The sequence below is a fragment of the Puntigrus tetrazona genome, chromosome 17, assembly GCF_018831695.1.
Source record: "Puntigrus tetrazona isolate hp1 chromosome 17, ASM1883169v1, whole genome shotgun sequence".
In the NCBI taxonomy this organism is placed as follows: Eukaryota; Metazoa; Chordata; class Actinopteri; order Cypriniformes; family Cyprinidae; genus Puntigrus; species Puntigrus tetrazona.
Window position 1 is genome coordinate 7,558,761 of NC_056715.1, and position 21,605 is coordinate 7,580,365.

The 21,605-nt window shown below is 37.2% G+C and overlaps 3 protein-coding genes across 8 annotated transcripts; all 3 read right to left on the reverse strand.

Annotated features, from left to right (window-relative positions):
• LOC122361473 (solute carrier family 22 member 7-like) lies at positions 1-5,755 on the reverse strand. The gene is made up of 10 exons (XM_043262237.1): positions 5,305-5,755; positions 4,838-4,941; positions 4,584-4,738; positions 4,323-4,491; positions 4,098-4,221; positions 3,927-4,033; positions 1,627-1,841; positions 1,037-1,145; positions 709-915; positions 1-522 (listed from the first exon to the last, which is right to left on the reverse strand). The coding sequence occupies exons 1-10, from the start codon at positions 5,722-5,724 to the stop codon at positions 483-485; spliced, it is 1,650 nt and encodes a 549-aa protein (XP_043118172.1). The 5' UTR covers positions 5,725-5,755; the 3' UTR covers positions 1-482.
• Positions 5,756-7,268: 1,513 nt separating this feature from the next.
• LOC122361472 (solute carrier family 22 member 7-like) lies at positions 7,269-17,450 on the reverse strand. Of its 3 annotated transcripts, XM_043262235.1 has the most exons (12): positions 16,666-17,450; positions 16,521-16,570; positions 14,871-15,138; positions 13,006-13,109; positions 12,742-12,896; positions 12,490-12,658; positions 12,278-12,401; positions 12,087-12,193; positions 11,179-11,393; positions 8,496-8,604; positions 8,147-8,353; positions 7,269-7,750 (listed from the first exon to the last, which is right to left on the reverse strand). In XM_043262235.1, the coding sequence occupies exons 3-12, from the start codon at positions 14,994-14,996 to the stop codon at positions 7,672-7,674; spliced, it is 1,395 nt and encodes a 464-aa protein (XP_043118170.1). In that variant the 5' UTR covers positions 14,997-15,138; positions 16,521-16,570; positions 16,666-17,450; the 3' UTR covers positions 7,269-7,671. The 3 variants fall into 3 exon arrangements, with proteins under 3 accessions (XP_043118170.1, XP_043118168.1, XP_043118169.1); XM_043262233.1 differs by having other exon boundaries at positions 14,871-16,570; XM_043262234.1 differs by lacking the exon at positions 16,666-17,450 and having other exon boundaries at positions 14,871-16,658.
• On the reverse strand, positions 11,283-20,292 carry LOC122361477 (solute carrier family 22 member 7-like). Of its 4 annotated transcripts, none has more exons than XR_006252964.1 (5): positions 19,829-20,266; positions 19,631-19,734; positions 19,376-19,530; positions 19,061-19,255; positions 11,283-11,317 (listed from the first exon to the last, which is right to left on the reverse strand). XR_006252964.1 is itself a non-coding variant. In XM_043262245.1 (5 exons), the coding sequence occupies exons 1-5, from the start codon at positions 20,176-20,178 to the stop codon at positions 19,239-19,241; spliced, it is 534 nt and encodes a 177-aa protein (XP_043118180.1). In that variant the 5' UTR covers positions 20,179-20,292; the 3' UTR covers positions 18,558-19,238. The 4 variants fall into 4 exon arrangements, 3 of the variants coding, with proteins under 3 accessions (XP_043118180.1, XP_043118178.1, XP_043118181.1); XM_043262245.1 differs by lacking the exon at positions 11,283-11,317 and having other exon boundaries at positions 18,558-19,255; positions 19,829-20,060; positions 20,153-20,292; XM_043262243.1 differs by lacking the exon at positions 11,283-11,317 and having other exon boundaries at positions 18,558-19,255.
• Positions 20,293-21,605: the final 1,313 nt, after the last annotated feature.

Below are 21,605 nucleotides of genomic sequence, written 5' to 3' on the forward strand. Positions count from 1 at the left end.
TTAGGTCACAAAGTAAAAGGTGTTTTTTTATTTCTTACAGAAGTATTTTTATACATTAATAAAACTGTATGGAGATTTATTTTCACATAGCCAGATATATGCAAATGTCATAAGCAACTATGATAAATGTATTCAGATGACCAGAAATGGCCTCTGGTATCTAATAAAAAGAAGTAATACAAAAGTCACTTAAACATGCACACATACTTTCTGATTTTCTTGTTTTTTTTCTTTTACAAAAGCACTCACAATTTCCATTGATTCATTCACACATTAATTTATTATTAGAAAATATCTGTTACTATTACATGGCATTGGAGAAAGTTGTATAACTAATAAAACATATTTTAAAGGAATTTCAATTTTTTTGTGCACATTCTCCTGGGATTTGAACATTATGATAAACAACTTTGCATTAATTTATGACTTAATGTACGCACAGTGATCTCAGTGGTCCTCATTGGGTTAATTGCCATTTTCTCCTAGTCCTCCTGCTTTTCATAATCTTTAATAAGATTTTTCCTATTCAATATAATAGAAAATTCTTCGTTAATGAATATACAATATCAACTTTTTTAGATTAAACATCTGTTTTGGTTCTAATATTAGCCTACATCCTTAGCTCTATAAAATTGTTCATCAGTGTGTCTTATAGTTGCCATAACAAAATATAGGTTAAAATATAGGTATATATAGGTTATGACTTACCTAGTACCCTCAACATCCTCTATAGTCTCAGGCAGACACTGGTCTCGTGTTTCAGGTAACTGCCAGGCCACCACAGAAGCAATGAGTCCCACAGAACACAGGATGGTCTGAGAGAAGTGTCCCCAAAAACTGTCCAAGAGCAGAACTAGAGGAGCCAAACACACTCCCAGACGAGCCAGAAATGAGCAATAGCCCATCCCATTTTGTCTGAAGGATTCAATCAAATAAATGATTTAGTATGCTCTCATATAAAGTGTATGAGAGTTGCAATTTTACATTTATATCAAATAATGAATATCATATTATGTTAATTGTTTTTAGCTGTTACCTGAGGACAGTCGGGTAAAGCTCTGAGCTATATAATAAAATAGTACAAAAAGCAGCAACCGAGAAACCTTTGCCTAGTACTGCCACCACAGTACGACCAACCCACTGATCTGAAATGTGAAAAAGAGGATAATGAACACTGACTGGAAAAACTAATCAAATGTACCCATAGTGTAGTGGCCTTTCTGGGAAGTTTAAGTTGCACTGCACTTATGCCATCTCTATAATAAATCTTGAAATTTTGAAGTGTTTGTTTCTAGAGTTACATCATTTCAGGGAGTTACTACTAGTATCACTAGTTTAACAATTTAAATACTCTACTACACTGATTAAAACAAAATATGTTTCTCCACAGCACAATATGTGTTCTCACGTGAACATTTAAATCAACAGTGACTTAAAATGACCTAACAGTTTAGGCCACCCAGAATTTGACATAACAACATGATATTATGACTGATTTGGTGAGCTGTTATCAACATGCAGTAGGCAGATGGGATGAAGTTGTAACATCTTACTGTTAACGTCATATAAGTAATTGTGCTGCTTTAACATGTAATCATAACCATATGTTGGTTTTGCCAGTCTCACCTTTAGGTATGAATATATTAATCATAAGGCTGATTCCAGCCAACAGCTGAGCTCCTGCTTCAGTTTTACGTCTGCCAATCTTCTCCAGCAAGTAATATACCATGAGTTTAGAGGGAACCTCAATGACTCCATACACAAACTGAGTGAGATATATATTAATTCCAAAGCCTGTGATATTGAGGCTGATACCATAGGTCATAATGGCAACACAAAACCTGTAAAAAGTGAAAAGCCATTAATATATTACTTATAGTCTGTCCTTGTTCTACTGCAGTCCATAGTGAAGCCAACAGAAAAAGCATTAAGCACGATTCTGCAAAAAAAATCTTACCCAATCAAAGAATAAAAACAAGAACATGGCTTTACTTATCTATACACTTATTTCAAAAAAATACTTTTCTGCTTTAATTCTAAGTTTGTTTGGTTGTAATACACCTCCTAACTAGTGGTTTGTTTTATGGCTTTTAACTCTTCAATGCAATTTAAAAATTCCTCATAAGAAAAAACAGACCACCAAAAGGCCACCAAAAATTTGGACAATGGTATTCAACGTCTCGGTTATGTATGTAACCCTCGTTCCCTGAGGAAGGGAACGAAGATATCACGTCAGTTGGCAGGTGAATTGGGATCTCACTTTGAGAAACCAATCTACTTTGAGTGTATTAAAATGGGCCAATGAACATTGGCATGCGCTAATCATATCCAGCTGCAGCTGATCACAGCGTGAGTATAAATGAGCAGTGGGTGCAGCGCATATTCAGGTTTTTGCTGAGGAGCTGAGCCAGTGACCTGGCCGCTCAGCGGAGCTACAGCACCATGGCAACGGGAAGTGACATCTCTGCTTCCTTCCTCAGGGAACAAAGGTTACATATGTAACCGAGACATTCCCTTTCAGTCGGTGACTCAGAGTCATGTCGGATGACCAACAAAATGGGATCTCTACCAAAACGCCGTGGACACATGGTCTATTCCAGTGGCTCTACCACGAGAAGCCAGCTGCTATCGTTAGTACTACCCATTCAGTAAGACTGGAACACTGGGAAACGTCCCAACTTCTAGTAAACAGGGAAGTCCAGCCTTCCCATAGGAGGTCTCGGAATGTATGCTTATATGGACAGTATTTCAGGGCATATGGAAAATTGGAGGTGATTGAACCCTCTTAGATTGGCAATAGGTCTGCCGGGGAAACACGGGACTCTGAAGCTATAGCGTGAAAATACACACATGAACCCCGTGTGGGGTTAAACCTCCTGGTCCCTTCAGGAACCTAATGATCAAGTCAAAGTTAGCACGTCTCTGATCGGGCAATCCCAGGGATCTTCTCAGGGAGAAGAACACCACTCGATGCCATTGCGTCCATACCGAGTGTTCCCTAGGTCAGGGAGAAAACATCTGGCAGAGAGAGGTTTCTGGAGAGGCAAACAGGTCTACCTGAGCTTCTCCGAAATGCTCCTAATTCAGCTGAACTGTCTGGGGATGGAGTCTCCATGCTGTCTGTTCGACCGAATCCAGCTCTGTACCAACAAAAGAGATCCTCTGACAGAGTTTACTCTTTTCCCAGTGGACTCGAAGACCCAACAGGCTGAGGTGCTGTAGCACCAAGTCCCTGTGTTCAAATAACTGAACTAGGATGCTTCCAGTCATCCAGGTAGTTGAGAAAATGTGTAAGAGATACAGCTGATACCCCACGTGAGAGTCCAGACTGCCCCTTTGGCCGCTCCACTGGTTGCAGAGCTCAACCATCTGTGCCACAACCCCGAAATGAACCCCACCTCTCTGTAGTCAGGACAAGAACCAAGTCAAATAAAGACACAAAGTTACACTCCCTTCCAAGGTGACAGAGCCTGGCCCGCCACTCCGAGATGACAACCTCCCCGCAAAGAGTTGACTCATCCATAATCTCCACCTCAGCATGCACGAGGCAGCGATTGAGACAATCACCTAACACCAGGTAACAACAGCATCCAGAAACACACAGGTGTACGTCATCTGAAGCAAGACCCACGCTGATGCAAATTCATGCGGTAGTGCGGCCTGATGTGGCATCCAATCTACACTGGAATGACCTCCGCTGAATCACCGTACTGCCAGTTTACCGCCTGAGGTAGAAGGGCGAAAAGCTGAATATGCACTGCACCCGCTGCTCATTTATACTTATGCTGTGGTCAGCTGCAACTGGATGCTATTAGTGCATGCCAGTATTCACTGGCTTGTTTTAATAAACTCAAAGTAGATTGGTCTCTTGAACTGAGTCATCAGATGTGACTCGGAGTAACTGACTGAAAGGTTCATTTACACACCATATGGTTCCTGTGAGTAGAGCCACTCTCCTCATTTTAGGGGTTCTGACAAGGTCCAGGTATGAATAATTTTTCTTTCTTTCATCTGTAACTATTATAGAGAGAGCCTGGCAGAAAGACACAGCGTTAGTCTACAGACAGACAATTGTTAAAAAAGGGACTTTTCCTTACCTCAGGCTTAATTCTTGATATAACTTCCTCCTTGCAGTTCATGACAGCACATCTGTGAAGATAATAATGAGCTTTTTCTGTCCTCCCATTGGCTATCAGCCACCGAGCCGACTCTGGAACCCACCTACATCAGAAACATCTGCATTTGCTATGACATTTTTACCCAACTAATTGACTACTTACGGTACCATAATTTTGTGCTTTTGATTTGATACTATCCCTTACCACCAGAGGACAGTGGATAGTAGTAAAGGTGATGTGATGGCCACCGTCAGCCATCTCCAGTCTCTGATAAAGAATGCAAAAAGAGACAAAGAGGTGCTCCCAAAAGCCCATGCCAAACTGTCAATTATACATACAAGCCTCCTGTGTTGAATGTCCACCCACTCCACATCTGAGGAAAGACACACATATATGGTAAGGCCCTTTTACTTGTTTTATATACACATTCATTCATAATCTAAGGACCTGAGATAGGTATCTTACTGAGCACAGTTGAAACAGTAATGACTCCAGTGATGGTGAATCCACTAAAGAATCTCAACACCGCAAACATGATGAAGGAGGAAGAAAAGGTGCTGGCCAATGTAAAAGCTATTCCTGATATATAGGAGGCCAGCAGCATCGGCTTACGACCAAATCTACATGCCAAACAGAAGTTAGGTTCATTCCTACAGAACATTTAATGCAAATCATTGTATGAAATGAAAATGCACAGTTCGCTTTTTACGAAACATCACCTGTCACTCATGCCTCCAAAAAAAGCTGCTCCAAACATCACTCCAACGAAGAAGATGGTGGTCACAGCTTTACTCATACCTTTGTTATCACATACCAGATCCCACTTTACAATAAAGATAGATGGAAAATATTTTTTTTCTTAATGAATTGAAAACTCAGATGTGGATGACATATATCACGGCATTATCATGGCATTTTTATTTGAAGTGAACCTGCAACCTTACATTTCATATGTTGTTTGTTGGAACTACAAGTTCCTACTAACTGAGATTTGTTATTTATTCATTTATTTATTTTGAATGTAAAAGGTAGGAGACCCCAACAAAATATTAGGACACTTTAAAATATTATATGTCCTGCTGTTTAAGACAATCCTCAAATGATTTGAATTAACTCACCAGCTTTTTCAGCAAACAGGCCCATCCTAAAAAGAAAGGTTTAACAACCATATTCATTGAAATCTCACCTGTGTGGCGAGAGTGCTGATAAATGTGCTGTTGTCATACTCCCATCCATTCTGGCACTGGACTACTGGAAGTTCTGAGCTGCTGGAGGAGTTTGTCAACAGATGAAACTGAGGATAAGAGAACATGTGACAAGAAGCAGGAGTCCCATCATCTTGAGTTGGAATACTGACAGTCAGTTTCTCCTCCTGAGTCAGATTCCCAAAGATTCCCTCTGCATCCAGAGAACTAATATCACAGTGGTGAGATGGTATTGCAGCGATAAAGTTGCTTAATAGAATGTGATACGGCATAGTGAATCTTCCTACAAAACTGATGCAAAGCATCATCTTCTGGAACCTGCCAAAGCCATTGATCTCCGTAATTAGATCTTCGAACTTCATGCTTTTTGTTGATTCACAGACTTTCCTCTGTGTCTTCATATAATCTCTGGTTTACGTGGTGAGCTTTTATGGCATATCAAAGGTTAAGGTAACAAAGTCAGATGCATCTTGTACTTTGGTCAGTAAAAAAAACTGCTGTGGTTGTATATCTGTATTGAAAATGTGTTTGTGTATGTATCTTCAGATGATCTGCTATCCATAGTAGCTTGTTAGCAGGAGTGAATGATGAGATTTGGTTAACACATCTAAATTTTGTCTCAACTTTTGTGCTGTTCACATGGTTAATGCACATGGACACTGACACCTTTCCTTACCTTACAGATGATATTTTATCACACTAGCACTCCTTGGCTAGTGCATGATATCTTTGGTCAGAGTTGTTAGCTAGTGTTAAAAATAATTTTCTTAGATAAAACAATGAATGGTTTATGCCATAAATGTTTGACACAAACTATCAAAATATGCCATATAAATGCCTACAGATTAATTTGGAGAAAAGTTTTTGGAAGGTCTTTGAAAATACATGATAGCAATTAATGACAGAGTTTATGTTTTGTTTTTAACCAACCCTTTAACCCTATGGATTTTCGATTGAAAGATGGGCAATGGCTCTACAAAAAGTGAATAAAAAGATTGTAGAATACCTTAAAAACAATGTTCCTAAACCTTAAATTGCAAAGGCTTTGCAAATCTTATCATCTAAGGTCCATAAATCATCAAAAGATTCAGAAGACCTGGAGAAATCTCTGTTAACACAGAGGTTTCTGCATCACTCATCTGGATGATTCTGTCATTGACATTACTAAATAGGCCAGGAAATACTTGCAGAAACCATTGTTGGTAAACACAATCTGCCGTGCAATCTGCAGATGCCAATTAAAGCTCTATCATGCAAAAATGAATGAAAATAAAGTGACCAGGATCTTCCTTACTTGGAATTTGTGCTCTGCATTTAACCTGTCCAACGGCACACACACCCAAAGCAGTTGAAAGGTATATAAAGCCACAGATGCTTCCCTCCAGATGATAACAGCTGAAACCTTACTGTATATCAGGCAAGAATGGGACAACACCAACACCAAAACTTAAGAAACTCATAACCTTGATGTCCAGAGGTTTATTTTTAAACTGTTTTGAAAATAAGAGACTCTACACAATGGTAAACATGCCCCTCTCCCAACTATTCTGAGACCCCTTTGGGACCTCCTGACCTACTGCAAGAACTGCAACCTCACTACTTCAGTTCCACTACTCTGATAGAGATGTTTTCAAATGCATTTTTGAATTTAATTAAAAAAAATTTATTAAATTATTCAATTCCATAAATAAACCCGTAACTAAATCTAAAAATGTAAACCATATGTAATGTAAATTATATATTGTGTAATATTTGTAGAATAGTTACCATAATGATTGCTTTGTCAGTGCTTCAGATAAAAATGTGCTGCATTTCCTGCAGTATGAGGGCAGCCCACACTGCAATATATCCTGCTATAGCCCAAAATATGTGAACATTGGAAAGGCGGGCTGTTACATTTATAAGAAAGAAAATGGAAAAAAATGAAATGCCAAGTGAACATTGATTCACAAAGAAAACACTTTTTTTTATTTGTTACAGAAATATTTTTACATGTTTATAAAATGGTAAGGTGTAAAGATTTCTTTTCACATAGGCAGTAAAGACAATTGCAAATTTACAAGCTGCAAATGCATATTGCACATATTCTGATGAGCAGAAATTGACACTAGCATCTTTCAAAACCCGTTTTTCTCGTTCACAAACATGAAGATTCATTCACACCTTCATTTGTTTTTAGAAAATATATGCAATTATTACATGGCACTGGAGAAAGTTGTAAATTCTTGTGTAGCTAATAAAACATATTTTGGAAGAACTTTGAAATTGTTACTTTTTGTGCACATTTACTCCCCTAGGATCTGAACATGACACTAAACAGCTTTGGATTATTTTAGGGCTGAATGTTCTCAGTGGACCTCAGTGGGTTCATTTGTTATGATTTTGTCCTTGTCCTCCAGCTTGTCATGATCTTTGCTGAGATTTTTCCTATTCAATATGATAAAAAAAATGGTAAATGGCTGGTTAATGTACATTATTTGTTTACAAAAATGTATAAATTCACAACAGGAGGCCTTTATTCACCCTCGGAGCCATGTGAGGCACATTTTACTATGCATGCATGCACTTTATTTTACTACTTTTTGATTGTTGAACAAACACAACCATGGGTTTGCTATTTTATTTATTTATTTTAATACATTTTTTACCTACTCCCAGTTTAAAGCTTGGAAGAGCAGTGAACATTTTTAATGTGACTCTGATTCATCTGAAGGAAGAAATTCATATACACCTAGGATGCTTTGAGGGTGAGTAAAACATGGGCAAATTAAAATTTGGGGGTGAATTAACCCCTTTAACAAAATACTACATATTATAACTTACCTAGTACCCTCGACATCCTCTATAGTCTCAGGCAGACACTGGTCTCGTGTTTCAGGTAACTGCCAGGCCACCACAGAAGCAATGAGTCCCACAGAACACAGGATGGTCTGAGAGAAGTGTCCCCAAAAACTGTCCAAGAGCAGAACTAGAGGAGCCAAACACACTCCCAGACGGCCCAGGAACGAGTTATAGCCCATACCATTTTGTCTGAAGGATTAGTTAAACAATAAGCAATGATTTGTAATAAAGAAATGTATGAGTGATACTTTAAAATGTAAGTGCACTCCTTTAATTTACATAAGTAATAACTAATACTTATAATAATATGTTAGCTGTTTTTGACTCTTACCTGAGGACAGTCGGGTAAAGCTCTGAGCTGTATAATACAATTGTACAAAAAGCAGCCACTGCAAAACCTTTACCTAGTACTGCCACCACAGTACGACCAACCCACTGATCTGAAATGTAAGAGAGGATAATGAACATAGTATGACTGAAAAAATAAATGTAATGTATCCTTTAGTCTAGTGGCCATTCTAGTAAATTCAAGCTGTACTGTGCTTATGCCATCTCTACGCTAGAATCTGAGGAGGCATGGTTGAAATTGCATTGCTGGAGTAGTGATATTTCAACTGGGCCCCCTCTAGTCTAGTGTTCAGCAGGCCCATGCATTAATCCATCCCTGCCCCTCTCTTTGCAGTTCACTTACGGTTGAATGGAACACACCTTGAGACTCTAAACTTTACAACTGCTAACTAGCAAATTATTAAGAGACGCAATTTGCAAAGAGTCAATACTAAAACATGACATTTTTTTCAACAGTTGTGGGACAGACCTGTGCTTTTGTGATCTGAGTCAGTGATTATTATTTGTGGGAACTGGGTGGATTTTTAGCAATTGGTTAAATATTTTTTGGTGGTTGCGTACACACACGCAAAAGTCCCCAGTCAGCAATAAGGGGAAAATGTCTGTGGTACAAAAGAAGGCTTGCAATAAGGCAAGAAGTAAATAAACGTCAAAACAGCTTTCCATTGCTGGAGAGAAGTCTGCGATCGGATGGCAAGGTTGTGTTGTTTCTTCTTGATAGGTCAGTAATATTGGTTTTGCTTTGATTCACAGGACTAATAAAAGTTGACTGGGGGGAAATCCAAATAGGGGTATAGGAGTATTGGGGTAATAGCTAGTTTGTTTTGGTGATTTGAAAAAACAACATTGGCAACCAGAAATAACTTACCTCACCTTTAAGTGTTGTTATTGTTAATTGTTTCTGCAGTTACATCAATAGACATCCCATCTTGTAAAACTTTTCAGGGATGCAGCATTACTAATTCAATTTAAATGGTTTTAGCACCAAATATCACAGCTGCCCTGTCTGATCTTTTTTATCTAATTTACGTCTTGCTCAACTGTTCACTGTTTTACCTGGGTTGGTTATTTAGAGTTAATAGAATGCCTTTAATGTTCTCCAAATTTGCTTTGGTGACCCCTAGGTTAAACTGAACAGTAACAGATAGACAGCAGGTATGTTAGCTACCTCTGTTCTACATAGAATGGATTTAATACTACCCAAATACACTCTGGCGATGTCTAAACTAGAGGACAGTTTTGTCAATTAACTGGCACCAATAGTTGACTAGTGGGCATCAGTAATCAGAAACAAATCCAAAGCGATAGTTTTTCAGAGTTTTGTAGGTTGCTGGAACGGCTAAAGCTCCGCTGACATTATACAGTACAAGAGCAGCATCTAGAGGCAGAAATCACTGACAACATATGCTATTTATTTAAACGTGATACTTCAACAAAGCGGGACAGATTAATACATCAATAACAAACTATAGTGCTATAGAATACTATAGCGCAAGTTTTCAATATCATTGCTTATCAATTAATTTTTCGAATTGATGCTGCATTAGTAGAGTAAAACAGCAGTTTGTTTGCCATCAAGGATTAATGCATTTGTTAGCCAAGTGAAGTTTAATATCTAAAGAAAAAGAGAACTGATATGATAATTCAGTCATTCGGAAACACTGTTGTGCCACAGAGCGACATTCTCATAGTTTTTCATTAACTTACAATAAACTTGTTATCAGATTATTGTTAATGTACATGAAGACTTCACTCTAAGCGGTAAGACTGTGTATTGTGCATTTTACAGTGAAACGATTGTCTTTCCAGTCTAAACACTGAATTATGTGTGTGGCCTTTGTGTAGATATTTAAACATGGCCATCTTTAGCTTGACTCTTGATATGAAATGGTCACACTTTACAATAAGAAAGAGTCTGTTATTAACATTAACTAAGAATGATGAAAAAACTGTAGGATAGAAGTATTGTTACTTGTTAGAGTGTTAATTTTAACATTTACTAAAACATTTTTCAATTTTTAAAACTAACTAATGATGAAGGTAAAATTAACATTTGTATTTGTTTACAAAGTAATGTTTCAGATGTCTTTTTAAAAAACAAGCACTAGCACTAAAGCACTAGTAAAAGCACTATAGTTTCTGTTCAATAGGCCTATCCAATTAAAGAATTATCAGCCAGTTTGGATTAATTTAGCTATCGGTATCTGTAAAATCCAATATCATTCAATATTTAGTCTAAACCATATCCTGAAAAGCTTGCTTTGTCTGATCTGACCAGTAACATGCAGCAGGGTCACCTAATCTGAAAGACAGCATAACAGGCTCCTGAAATCCCCCAATGTATTTACGCACACAATGTTAAAACATAACACACCCTGACAGCTTGTCTAACAGTTGTCTAATATTTTTTGTCTAATAGCCATAAATGTTTTGTAGAGTTAAATCAGCATAAATTTGGTTTAACATCATATTACAACATAGGGTCCATGTATTGCATAAAAAATTGCAGACATTGGGGAGCTGCTGCCAATATGCAGGAGACAGGTGGGATGTCTGCAGTCTTATCGATCTGTTATATACCAGTAATTATGCTGGTTTTCCAAGATCTTCAGTAGCACTATTAATCTTACATGTAATCATAATCAGGTTGGTTTTGCCAGTCTTACCTTTGGGTATGAAAATATTAATCATAAGGCTGATTCCAGCCAACAGCTGAGCTCCTGCTTCAGTTTTATGTCTGCCAATCTTCTCCAGCAAGTAATATACCATGAGTTTAGAGGGAACTTCGATGGCTCCATACACAAACTGAGTGAGGTACATATTTAATCCAAAGCCTGTGATGTTGAGGCTTATACCATAGGTCATGATGGCAACACAAAACCTGTAAGAAGGGAAAGCCATTCATGGATTATTTACAGTCTGTCCCTATTCTAGTGAAGTCTAATCCAACTGTCTGCATTATTTCAACTTATTTTTTTAAATAACTGTATTTAATAGCAGGAATCCACAGAAGAAACTACATTTCCCATGATTCTGTAATTAAATCTTAGGAGAATGAAAACAAGCAAATGCTCTGTACATTGTAAAAAAGTATAAATTGACTTAAACTTAAACTTTGCCTTATAATTATTAAGTAAATAATAATGTAAACATTTTTTTATTTAGTTATTAGGTTATTAGTTTAATATGCTTTTTATTAGTGTATTTGTGCATCTACAGCTGACTATGTTTTATAATCATTAGAGAATGAACCTATAGATACAACAATTTTAATAAACTCATTACTAGAAAAATAATAATAAGTTGAACTGTTTGGTTAATATCATTTTGTTTGGATAGCTGTGTTAATTGTTTTGAGAACAAGTACACTGCACTGGAGAAAAGTGTCAAATAGAGTGAGAAAAACTGTAAGAGGTGGAGTAATTGACACCACTAAAAGCCTAAGTGAGAAATGCACATCCTATTACAGTCTTTAGCAACGACTTTTTGAAAATCCATATAGGAATTTTTTTTAGGAAAAGGACCAAGGTCTACAATTGAACAGGCACTTTTGAACTGTGGTTCATTTACACACCATATGGTTCCTGTTAGTATAGCCAATCTTCTCATTTTTGGAGTTCTGAAAAGGTCCAGGTATGAATAATTTTTCTTTCTTTCATCTGTAACTATTATAGAGAGAGCCTATAAAAGAAGCAGACAAGCAATTGCTTAAAAAAGGGACCATATGTCAATCTAGCATTATAGGCCTATGTAATTTTTGCTCACCTCAGGTTTAATTCTTGAGATAACTTCCTCCTTGCGGTTCATGACAGCACATTTATGAAGATAATAATGAGCTTTTTCTTGCTTCCCATTGGCTATCAGCCACCGAGCTGACTCTGGAACCCACCTACATCAGAAACATTTGCTCTGTAGAACATTCTAACTGACTATGGTACGATAATGTTGTACTTTATTGATTTGATAGTATCCTTTACCACCAGAGGACAGTGGATAGTAGTAAAGGTGATGTGACGGCCACCGTCAGCCATCTCCAGTCTCTGATACAGAACGCAAAAAGAGACAACGAGGTGCTCCCAACAGCCCATGCCATACTGTCAATTATACATACAAGCCTCCTGTGTTGAATGTCCACCCACTCCAAATCTGAGGAAAGACACACATATATGTAAGGCCCTTTTACTTGTTTTATATACACATTCATTCATAATCTGTGAGAGGAGTCTTACTGAGTACAGATGAGATGATAACAATCCCAGTGATGGTGAATCCACTAAAGAATCTTAAAACTGCAAACATAATGAAGGAGGAAGAAAAGGTGCTGGCCAACGCAAAAGCCATTCCTGATATATAGGAGACCAGTAGCATGGGTTTACGACCAAATCTACATGCCAATCAAAAGATAGGTTTAAAACAGAATGCAGAATTGTATAAAATGCAAATCGTTCATAATATTTATCATAACACATAGTTCTCTTTTTATGAAACATCACCTGTCACTCATGCCTCCAAAAAAAGCTGCTCCAAACATCACTCCAATGAAGAAGATGGTGGTCACAGCTTTGCTCATGCCTTTGTTATCACATACCAGATCCCACTTTGAAATAAAGAGAGATAGAAAATATGTTTCTTAATGAATTGTAATGAAGCACAGATGTGGATGAAATATATCACTACTAGTTTTACCATGACATTTTTATAACATGACGCGACAGGCTACATTGGCTTTGAACCTGCAACTTTTCATACCTTTCATCACCTCACATTTATACTATGAAAACTGTAATGCTGGAGTGCTGAAGAGAAGAATTAAATGGTAATGATGAGCCAGTGACTGAAAAACTTAATTGTTTTTTACTGAAGCTATTTGAAAAACTTTAACTCTACACATGCAGAGTTTTAATTGCACTGCACAGAATCACTAGCTAATAACGCTTGCTTGGTTCATTTTATGTTTCATTTCATGTTTTAGGTTTCAGCTAACAACATATGTTGTACTTTATGCTGTGTTCCAGGCAACCCCCAACTCATGCTTTTCCAAACTTCACCCCATGAAAGTGCACTGGCATGAACTCGTACTAGACCTATGTAGTCCCATGCTGCATCCCAAATTACATACTTCCCTATATAGTATGCAAAAAACTATGCGAGGAGAGTAGTGTCCAGGGGAAAAAAGTAGGCGAGAAGTACCCGGGTGACCGAATTCTGCAGTACAATGGACACCTTACTACTCCATGAGACCACGGAAGACGAGGCGTGATATTCGAAAAAGTGGCGGAAACCGGAAACGCAGCTCTTTTCAACTATAAGTAACGCTACCTCAGAGAAAAAGCTTTGTTCATTGTAGTCAAGTTGCACTTGTTTATAATAATCAAAGTAAACGGCCTACTTAATAACATTTTTAAATTGATGAGATGATTTTGTGAATCGGATGTAAAAGGTCGTTTAATCATTACTGAGAGCATCAAGGTTTTTTCTACTTAAAGTTTCGCGCTTTCGTGACGACCCCATGACACGTGACATCAACATAGCGTATGTAGTACGTCTGAATTCCATTCATTCTATACAGAACGTAATTTTTTAATGGTCGGGCAGTACGTTCAAATTCAAATGTTGTAAGTAGTATGCGATTTCTGACGCAGCGTCAGTTCCGAGCTCTGACGTCATATAAAAAACAACAATGGTAGCCCGTAAGAAAGCTGTTTGTGCGAGAAAAAGGTGTAACAGCTTCTCCTGCCTTATACGATGTTTTCCCCTTCCTCACATAAGCGAGGAAAGCACCTTTGACGAAAGAAATGATTGTAAATTAACATCCTTACGTTTGCCGTACCATCCACCACTCTGGTTTGTTTACATCTAGCTACTGCTGCGTTCCAGGCAACGTTCTACCCGTGAAAGTGCACTGGAACGGCAGTCAAACAAGTGACTTTCGACCCGCGAACTCGCAACGCACCGAGCTCTAAAGTCACGTGTATGCGAAACAACGATGGCAGCCGCTACAGATGCGGTGTTTATGGAAGTGGTACACTAAAATAAAAAGAATTAAATAAAATGTATTATACCTTAGTCTTAGCATAGCTTATTTTGCCTTATGCACCGTTTTCCTCTGCTGTTTTTCTCAAATAAGCGAGGAAAGCACCTTTGCTGATAGAAAAACCTGCCATAGCATTAACAGTAAGAAATGTTCTTGTTTTTAGTGGATTAAAGGCAAAAAGGTTTACAGTAGGCCTATTTGTAAATATGTATCTTTATGCTTAATTGGTTTGAAGCACTCCTCAAATTATTTGATGGATTGATTAATTTGAATGATTGATCCTAACAAGAAATGTTCAACAATCCACATTCCCTGAAATCTCACCTGTGTGACCAGAGTGCTGATAAATGTGCTGTTGTCATACTCCCATCCATTCTGGCACGGGACTACTGGAAGTTCTGAGCTGCTGAAGGAGTTTGTCAACAGATGAAACTGAGGATAAGAGAACATGTGACAAGAAGCAGGAGTCCCATCATCTTGAGCTGGAATACTGACAGTCAGTTTCTCCTCCTGAGTCAGATTCCCAAAGATTCCCTCTGCATCCAGAGAACTGATATCACAGTGGTGAGATGGTATTGCAGCGATGAAGTTGCTTAATAGAAAATGACACGGTATAGTGAATCGTCCTACAAAACTGATGCATAGCATCATCTTCTGGAATCTACCAAAACCATTTATCTCCGTAATTAGATCTTCGAACTTCATGGTTTTTGTTGATGCACTGACTTTTCTCAGTGTCTTCATACAGAATATCCTGGTTGATGTGGTGAGCTTTTATGGGATATCAAAGGTTAAGGCAACTGGAAGTCATATGCATCTTGTACTTTGATCATTAAAAAAACTGCTGTGGTTGTATGTCTGTTTAATGTGTGTGTGTCCAATCTTCAGACAATCTGCTACCCTTAAGAGCTTGTCAGAGGGGGTGAATGATTTGTGATTTGGTTATTAATGCTTGTAAAAGAAGAGTGTCTTACCTTGTGCACCGTTCATTAATGCACATGGACATTGATACCTTTCCTTATCTTACAGATGATATCTTACTAGTACACCTTGACTAGTATACATGATTTGCTCAAACATAAATAAATCATAAACAGTTTCTGTTCTTTTTCATCAGTTTTCTTTTGGTAGATATTGTAAAGGGACTTGATATCTGGAGTTTAAAAAAAATGCAAGCTCAGTCTCTGATTATATAATAAAACTACATCTTTTTGCAGAGTTGGCACACAATTTTTTTATTTTATAATTGCTAATTAATTTAATAATTGCTAATGTTAAAAGGGATTTTCTTAGATAAAACAGTAACGGTTTATTTGTCATTAAAACTGGAAAAGCAGAAACACATTCTTAGGCAATGGTGTTTGAATGGTCATTTGTACAAATGGATCTTTTGTTTATTTATTGAATCACAAACCTGCTGATCTGGTCTTAGAAAACCTTTCAGACCTGAGAGCTGTAATCCACCATGCTCACTGTGGTTCACAAAACTTGTGTATTAAGAGGATTAAATCAAAGCCAAGGCCTTTGTCACTTTACAGGACAAAAGAAATAAATAATTTTATTCATATCCTTCTCTACAGACATAAACACAAACTTTCTGCAGATTGTAAACACTTAAATTTACAATTTTGTAACAAATATATAAAATGAATTATATTTTTATATAAATTTACAATTTCATAAATATATAAGGCTGCCCTTAACTAAGGATTTTTCTGGTCGACTAGTAGTTATTTATTTTAGTTGACTAATTGCATGCTTATTAATAAACCATTTAATTGGTATCTCTTATCTAATTTGTTTTCATATGTAACATATTATTGAGCTCTGTAAGCCACTTTTCAAATTCAGGTGCAAACTCTTTGTTCTACATTAACAAAATGTATTTTGCTGTTTGTCATGCCATATTTAACTGTTTGGATCTGATTAAAACTACTTCTCTAAGAATTAATTTGTCTTTCCATTTCAACCTACTGCCTTATTGTTCATCCACTTCCTGTAGTGGCAAGTCATCAGAGCCTTTCCTGTAATTTAAAACAAAAGCAAATGATAATCATTAAGGTTTCAGTTTCCCAGACACACATTACATAGACAACATGATTTTTCCACATAACCTTACCTGATTCCCTCAACATCCTCTATAGTCTCTGGCAGACACCTTCCTCGTGTCTCAGGTAATAAAAAAACAAAAAGCAGCAGAGAGTCCAAGAGAAGACAAGATGACTTGAGAGAAATGGCTCCATATATCATCTGACAGCAGGATCAAAGGAGCCACAGACACACCAAGACGTGCCACAAAGGAGGTATAGCCCATCCCATTTTGCCTACATTTTGCATATATGTATCCTTAATTCAACTAAATAAATATTTACAATTTTACACTGTTTTAAAGTTTGGGGTAAATATTTTTCTCTAGTTTTATTTAGAAAGGGCACAATAAACTGATCAAAATTGACAGTAAAAAAAGCAAATGCAAATTTATTTAATAAAAGAAGGCTAAAAATATATAACTGTTTTCACAGAAACTGTTTTCGCACAACTTTTTTTACATTGATGATAAAATGTTTCTTAATCACCAAATCAAGATATTAGAGGGATTTCTGAAGGATCATTTGACTCTGAAGTCTGGAGTAGTTGGCTGCTGAAAATTCAGATTTTCACCACAGGAGTAAATTACATTTTAATATATATATTTTTTTTAAATACAAACATTTTGTTAATATAATAATGTAAATGTAATAATGTAAATGTAACTATTTTTAAATTTGGATCAAATAAATCCAGTCTTGGTGTGTAAGAAAACATTAAAAAATCTTACCAACCTCAAACCTCTAGATTTTTATTACTGTAAAATGTCATACCTGACAACAGTGGGACAAGTTCAGAGCTGTACAAAATAACTGTGGTAAAGTTCAGAGCTGTACACAAATAACTGTGCACTAGATCTTGTCAAAGGTCGTGGCAGAAACTGTACAATCACGTTAAATGAAACACTTTGGGTATGAACTTATCTGAACAGCAAAACAGTGATCCAAGTTAAAGCTTATCAGATAATAGATGCTCAGCACTAGATCTTGATCATTTAGTCCAAAGGTCAAAATGTCAATGCTGAATTAATGCAGAAACTACATTTAGCACAATTTTTGATCACATTTTATTCAAGTTATAGCTAAATTATAATATAGACTTAAAGTGCACACTCTTAGGGTTTAATTTGAGGGTATTCTCACCAAAATGGAGGAAAGGTTAAGGAATATACACTCTTTAATATACACCTCCCCTCTTTTTCAAGGGCTCATACGTAATTGGACCATTGAATCAAAAGTTGTTTCACTGACAGCCATGGGCTATTCTAAGTGTGCCATTTGCATTTGGAAGCTGTTGTTGTGAGTCCAGTGCTGTGAGTGAAACAGACCATTGTCAGGCTTCAAAAACAAAACAATTTCATCAGATAGATAGCAGGAACATTAAGAGTGGTCAAATCAGCAGTTTGCTACTGGGCTCAGTAAGATAAAAATTCCAGGCTGTCCAAAACCAGCCCTTTCATAACATCCAGCCACTCTCCAGAAGTTAGGCATGTCACTATCAAAGTCTATCAAGAGAAGACTTCACAAGAGAAATACAGAGGGTTCACCACTAGGAGCAAACTAGGCCAGATTATACCAGATTATACAGATTAAACCAAAGAAAATAAAAATAAAAAATAATTCAGACCACTTCTAGAAAAGCATTATCTGGGCAGCTGACATTAGAATCAGTCTGGATTAGAAAAATAGGAAGAAAAAAGTATTGAGAAGGCTTGCAACAGCTCATGATCCAAATAGCATGAACATGCATGACTTCCAGTGACACAGGATTACTGATGTTTAGTGATGATGTGACAGAGGACAGAAGCAGTCGGAAGAATGCTGAAGTGTATAGGGATATACTGTCTTCCCACATTCAGCATAAAGGAGCAAAGTTGATTGGAGGGCGGGCAGACAATGACCCAAAATAAAAACAACACACTTTGGAAGTGGAATCTTCTGCAATGGCTAAGCCAATGTCCTGATATCAACTTAATTTAGCATGCATTTCACTTGTTAAAGTCAAAACAATAACTCAGGTCAGTTGCAATAAAGATCAGGCAAATCATCACAAACTAGGAAACCCAAATAAACTGGTGATGCCTGTGAGTTCTAGGTGTAAAGGAGTCATTGCCTGTAAGGGTTCTCAACAACAATATGTAACAAATTAACATTTTATGCATGACTATATGTATTAGTCCAATTACAGATTGTGTATAAGCACGTTATGTTACATTTGTGTTCAACCCCTTGATTTAAAGATTAAAAGTCTGCACTTCAATTTCATCTTCATTGTTAAATTTTAATTCTAAATAAATATGGACCTGCATTTATGAAATACAGATTATTTTATATTTACAAAGAGGAGCATTTACTCTGATATGCAAGCGATTTAAATAAAAAAAGGGGCAAATTAAGTTACATGATTTTCATATATTTTTTTCTTACCTCTGATTATGTTTGATTTATTTATGCTCACCACCAAGTGATTAGGGCAATAACAGTGGGCAGTGAGATGGCAACAGTCAGCCATCTCCAGTCTCGAATGAAGCATGCCATCAGTGGAAAGCTCATGAAGGGAAATGTCCAAGACAAGCTTTCAATCACCCCCACCAGCTTTCTATGTTCAATGCTCTTCCACATCTGATGAAGAACAAATCACTTATACACACACTCATCAATTTGCCAATTAGAGTGATTCAGTCATCTTTATTTTGTGTGTTATTTTAGAGCCATGATAAATATAAAGAGAGTGATTCTCACTGAGTATAGTGGAGATGATGACACTGCCAGTAATGGTGAATCCAATGAAGAATCTCAACACCGCAAACATGATGAAGGAGGAGGAAAAAGCACTACACAATCCAAATCCCATTTCTAACACATATGACACTAGCAGCATTGGCTTACGTCCAAACCTGAGCAGAAACAGACATGTATGTATATATTTAGAAACACTCAAGTTCAAGTACATGCACCAAGTGCATGTATTAAATTATGCAATTTAATTGCACCAACATTGCACTCAAGCTACCGAAAGCAGCTGCTCCAAACATGACACCAATGAAGAAAATGGTGGTTGTCAACCTGCTCAATGCTCTTTTGTAACACACTAAATCCCACTGAAAGACACACAAAATGGACACAGAGAAAGAAGTGAGATCATAACTAGAGAAGTATATAAATTTGACATAGAAAAGACAAGAGTCTTCTCACCTCTGTGGCGAGAGTGCTGATGAACGTGCTGTTGTCATACTCCCATCCATTCTGGCACTGGACTACAGCAACCTCTGAGGGGCTGGAGGAGTTTGTTAACAGATGAAACTGAGGATAAGAGAACATGTGACAGGAAGCAGGAGTCCCATCATCCTGCACTGGAATACTGACAGTCAATCTCTCCTCCCGAGTCAGGTTCTCAAAGATCTCATCAGCATCCAGAGAGCTGATGCTGCAATGGTGAGAAGGGATAACAGCAATAAAGTTGCCTAACAGGAAGTGACAGGCCAGACTAAATCGTCCAAAAAAATTTATGCATACAACCATTTTCTGGAACCTTCCGAATCCATTAATTTCTGAGAGAAGATCTTCAAACTTCATTCTTGCGCTCTGATGTGTTCGACCTGGTTGAGGATCTGTCTCACCTGACTCTTTTGTTTATACCTCACAGACATAACACTCTAAAGGAGGAAAATGGTTAACAGAGGGAATGTCTAAAACTGTGTGAAACATTTGTAAAAAATTAAACCCTTTGGTTGAAACTTTACATTGTGGTGATTTTATAAGAGATTATTCTTGCTTTGTCATTGTCAAATTATCAATTTACGTAATAGGACTAGATGTTGCAATCCCTAATTATTCAGTCTGGTACTTGTCTTGAGTGGATTTAGAGGCATCGTCTTGGTTAGGGAGTTTTCATTGGCTTCATTGGGTGTTTCGGACATTTATCAAAAGACACCCTTCGCTAGGCAGGCCAACCACAGCCTAAGACTGAGAGGTCATCTGACTCCTTACCCTGCTTCTTTCTTCTCATCCACATCCGGTGACTGTTGTCAACAGTTCAAAAGATGTGAAATAAAGTGCGCGTATCTATACTAAAACATCCTTTACATGGCTCTAGGGGGGTGAAGATAAATAAATTATAAAAATAAAAATAATCCTGTAGCGGATTCATGCATTTTTTACATGAAAATATCCACAATACATTAACACTTTTCTCTCACCTTTGTCAGAAGCAGAAGGCATTCCAGCGGATGAAGTAGTATACATTACGTGATTAGTGATGAGCTCAGAAAGAGTATAAAACATTGGTTACAAATTGGAAACACAAAATAAGCATTTGTAAAGAGAAATATGAGACTGGTTTTCCTTTGCTAAAGTAAAGAATTTTTTTTCCCTTTGCCCCTGCAGTTCTCAGAGACACACACACACCTTAAGTTATCCTCTGGAACTTACAACAGTCAGCAGAAGTGAAAGAAAAGTATTTATTTATGTTTAAAATATGGATATCTTATAAAGACAGATTCGCTAAAGGAGGCCTCTATTCAGCTGTAAGGGACGCTTTATTATTATTTCACTTCTTTTGAACTGTTGACAACAAACACCTGCTTATCCTCACTCAAAGACTTGGAGGGGCCAAGACTATTTTAATATAACTCTGGTTGGATTTGTCTATAACAAGAAAGTCACATAAACCTAGGAGGTGTCAAGGTTGAGTAAAACGCATTCATTTTTGGATGTACTAACCAAGGTAATTGTAAGTCAGATGCATCTTGTACTTTGATCATTAAAAAAACTGCTGTGGTTGTATGTCTGTGTTAAAAAGTGTGTGTGTCCATATCTTCAGACAATCTGCTACCCATAGTAGTTTGCCAGCAGGAGTGAATGATTTGTGATTTGGTTGTTAATGCTTAGAAAAGATTGTCTCGCCATGTGTGCAGTTTATGTGGTTAATGGACATGGACATTGACACCTTACAAATGATATCTTATCACAC

What these genes read in the sequence shown, in the direction of transcription:
- LOC122361473 (XM_043262237.1), bottom strand. Translation starts at nt 5,724, where the DNA reads ATGAAGACACAGAGGAAAGTCTGTGAATCAACAAAAAGCATGAAGTTC. An exon ending in TACTGTTTCAACTGTGCTCA is followed by an intron (nt 4,492 to 4,583) that starts GTAAGATACCTA and finishes GTCTTTCCTCAG; the next exon opens with ATGTGGAGTGGGTGGACATT. An exon ending in GAGGATGTTGAGGGTACTAG is followed by an intron (nt 523 to 708) that starts GTAAGTCATAAC and finishes TATATTGAATAG; the next exon opens with GAAAAATCTTATTAAAGATT.
- LOC122361472 (XM_043262233.1), bottom strand. Translation starts at nt 15,290, where the DNA reads ATGAAGACACTGAGAAAAGTCAGTGCATCAACAAAAACCATGAAGTTC. An exon ending in TAATATTTTCATACCCAAAG is followed by an intron (nt 8,605 to 11,178) that starts GTAAGACTGGCA and finishes CTTACATTTCAG; the next exon opens with ATCAGTGGGTTGGTCGTACT. An exon ending in CTTTACCCGACTGTCCTCAG is followed by an intron (nt 8,354 to 8,495) that starts GTAAGAGTCAAA and finishes CTAATCCTTCAG; the next exon opens with ACAAAATGGTATGGGCTATA.
- LOC122361477 (XM_043262243.1), bottom strand. Translation starts at nt 20,209, where the DNA reads ATGAAGTTTGAAGATCTTCTCTCAGAAATTAATGGATTCGGAAGGTTC. An exon ending in TCAGCACTCTCGCCACAGAG is followed by an intron (nt 19,735 to 19,828) that starts GTGAGAAGACTC and finishes TGTGTCTTTCAG; the next exon opens with TGGGATTTAGTGTGTTACAA. An exon ending in TTCGGTAGCTTGAGTGCAAT is followed by an intron (nt 19,531 to 19,630) that starts GTTGGTGCAATT and finishes GTTTCTGCTCAG; the next exon opens with GTTTGGACGTAAGCCAATGC.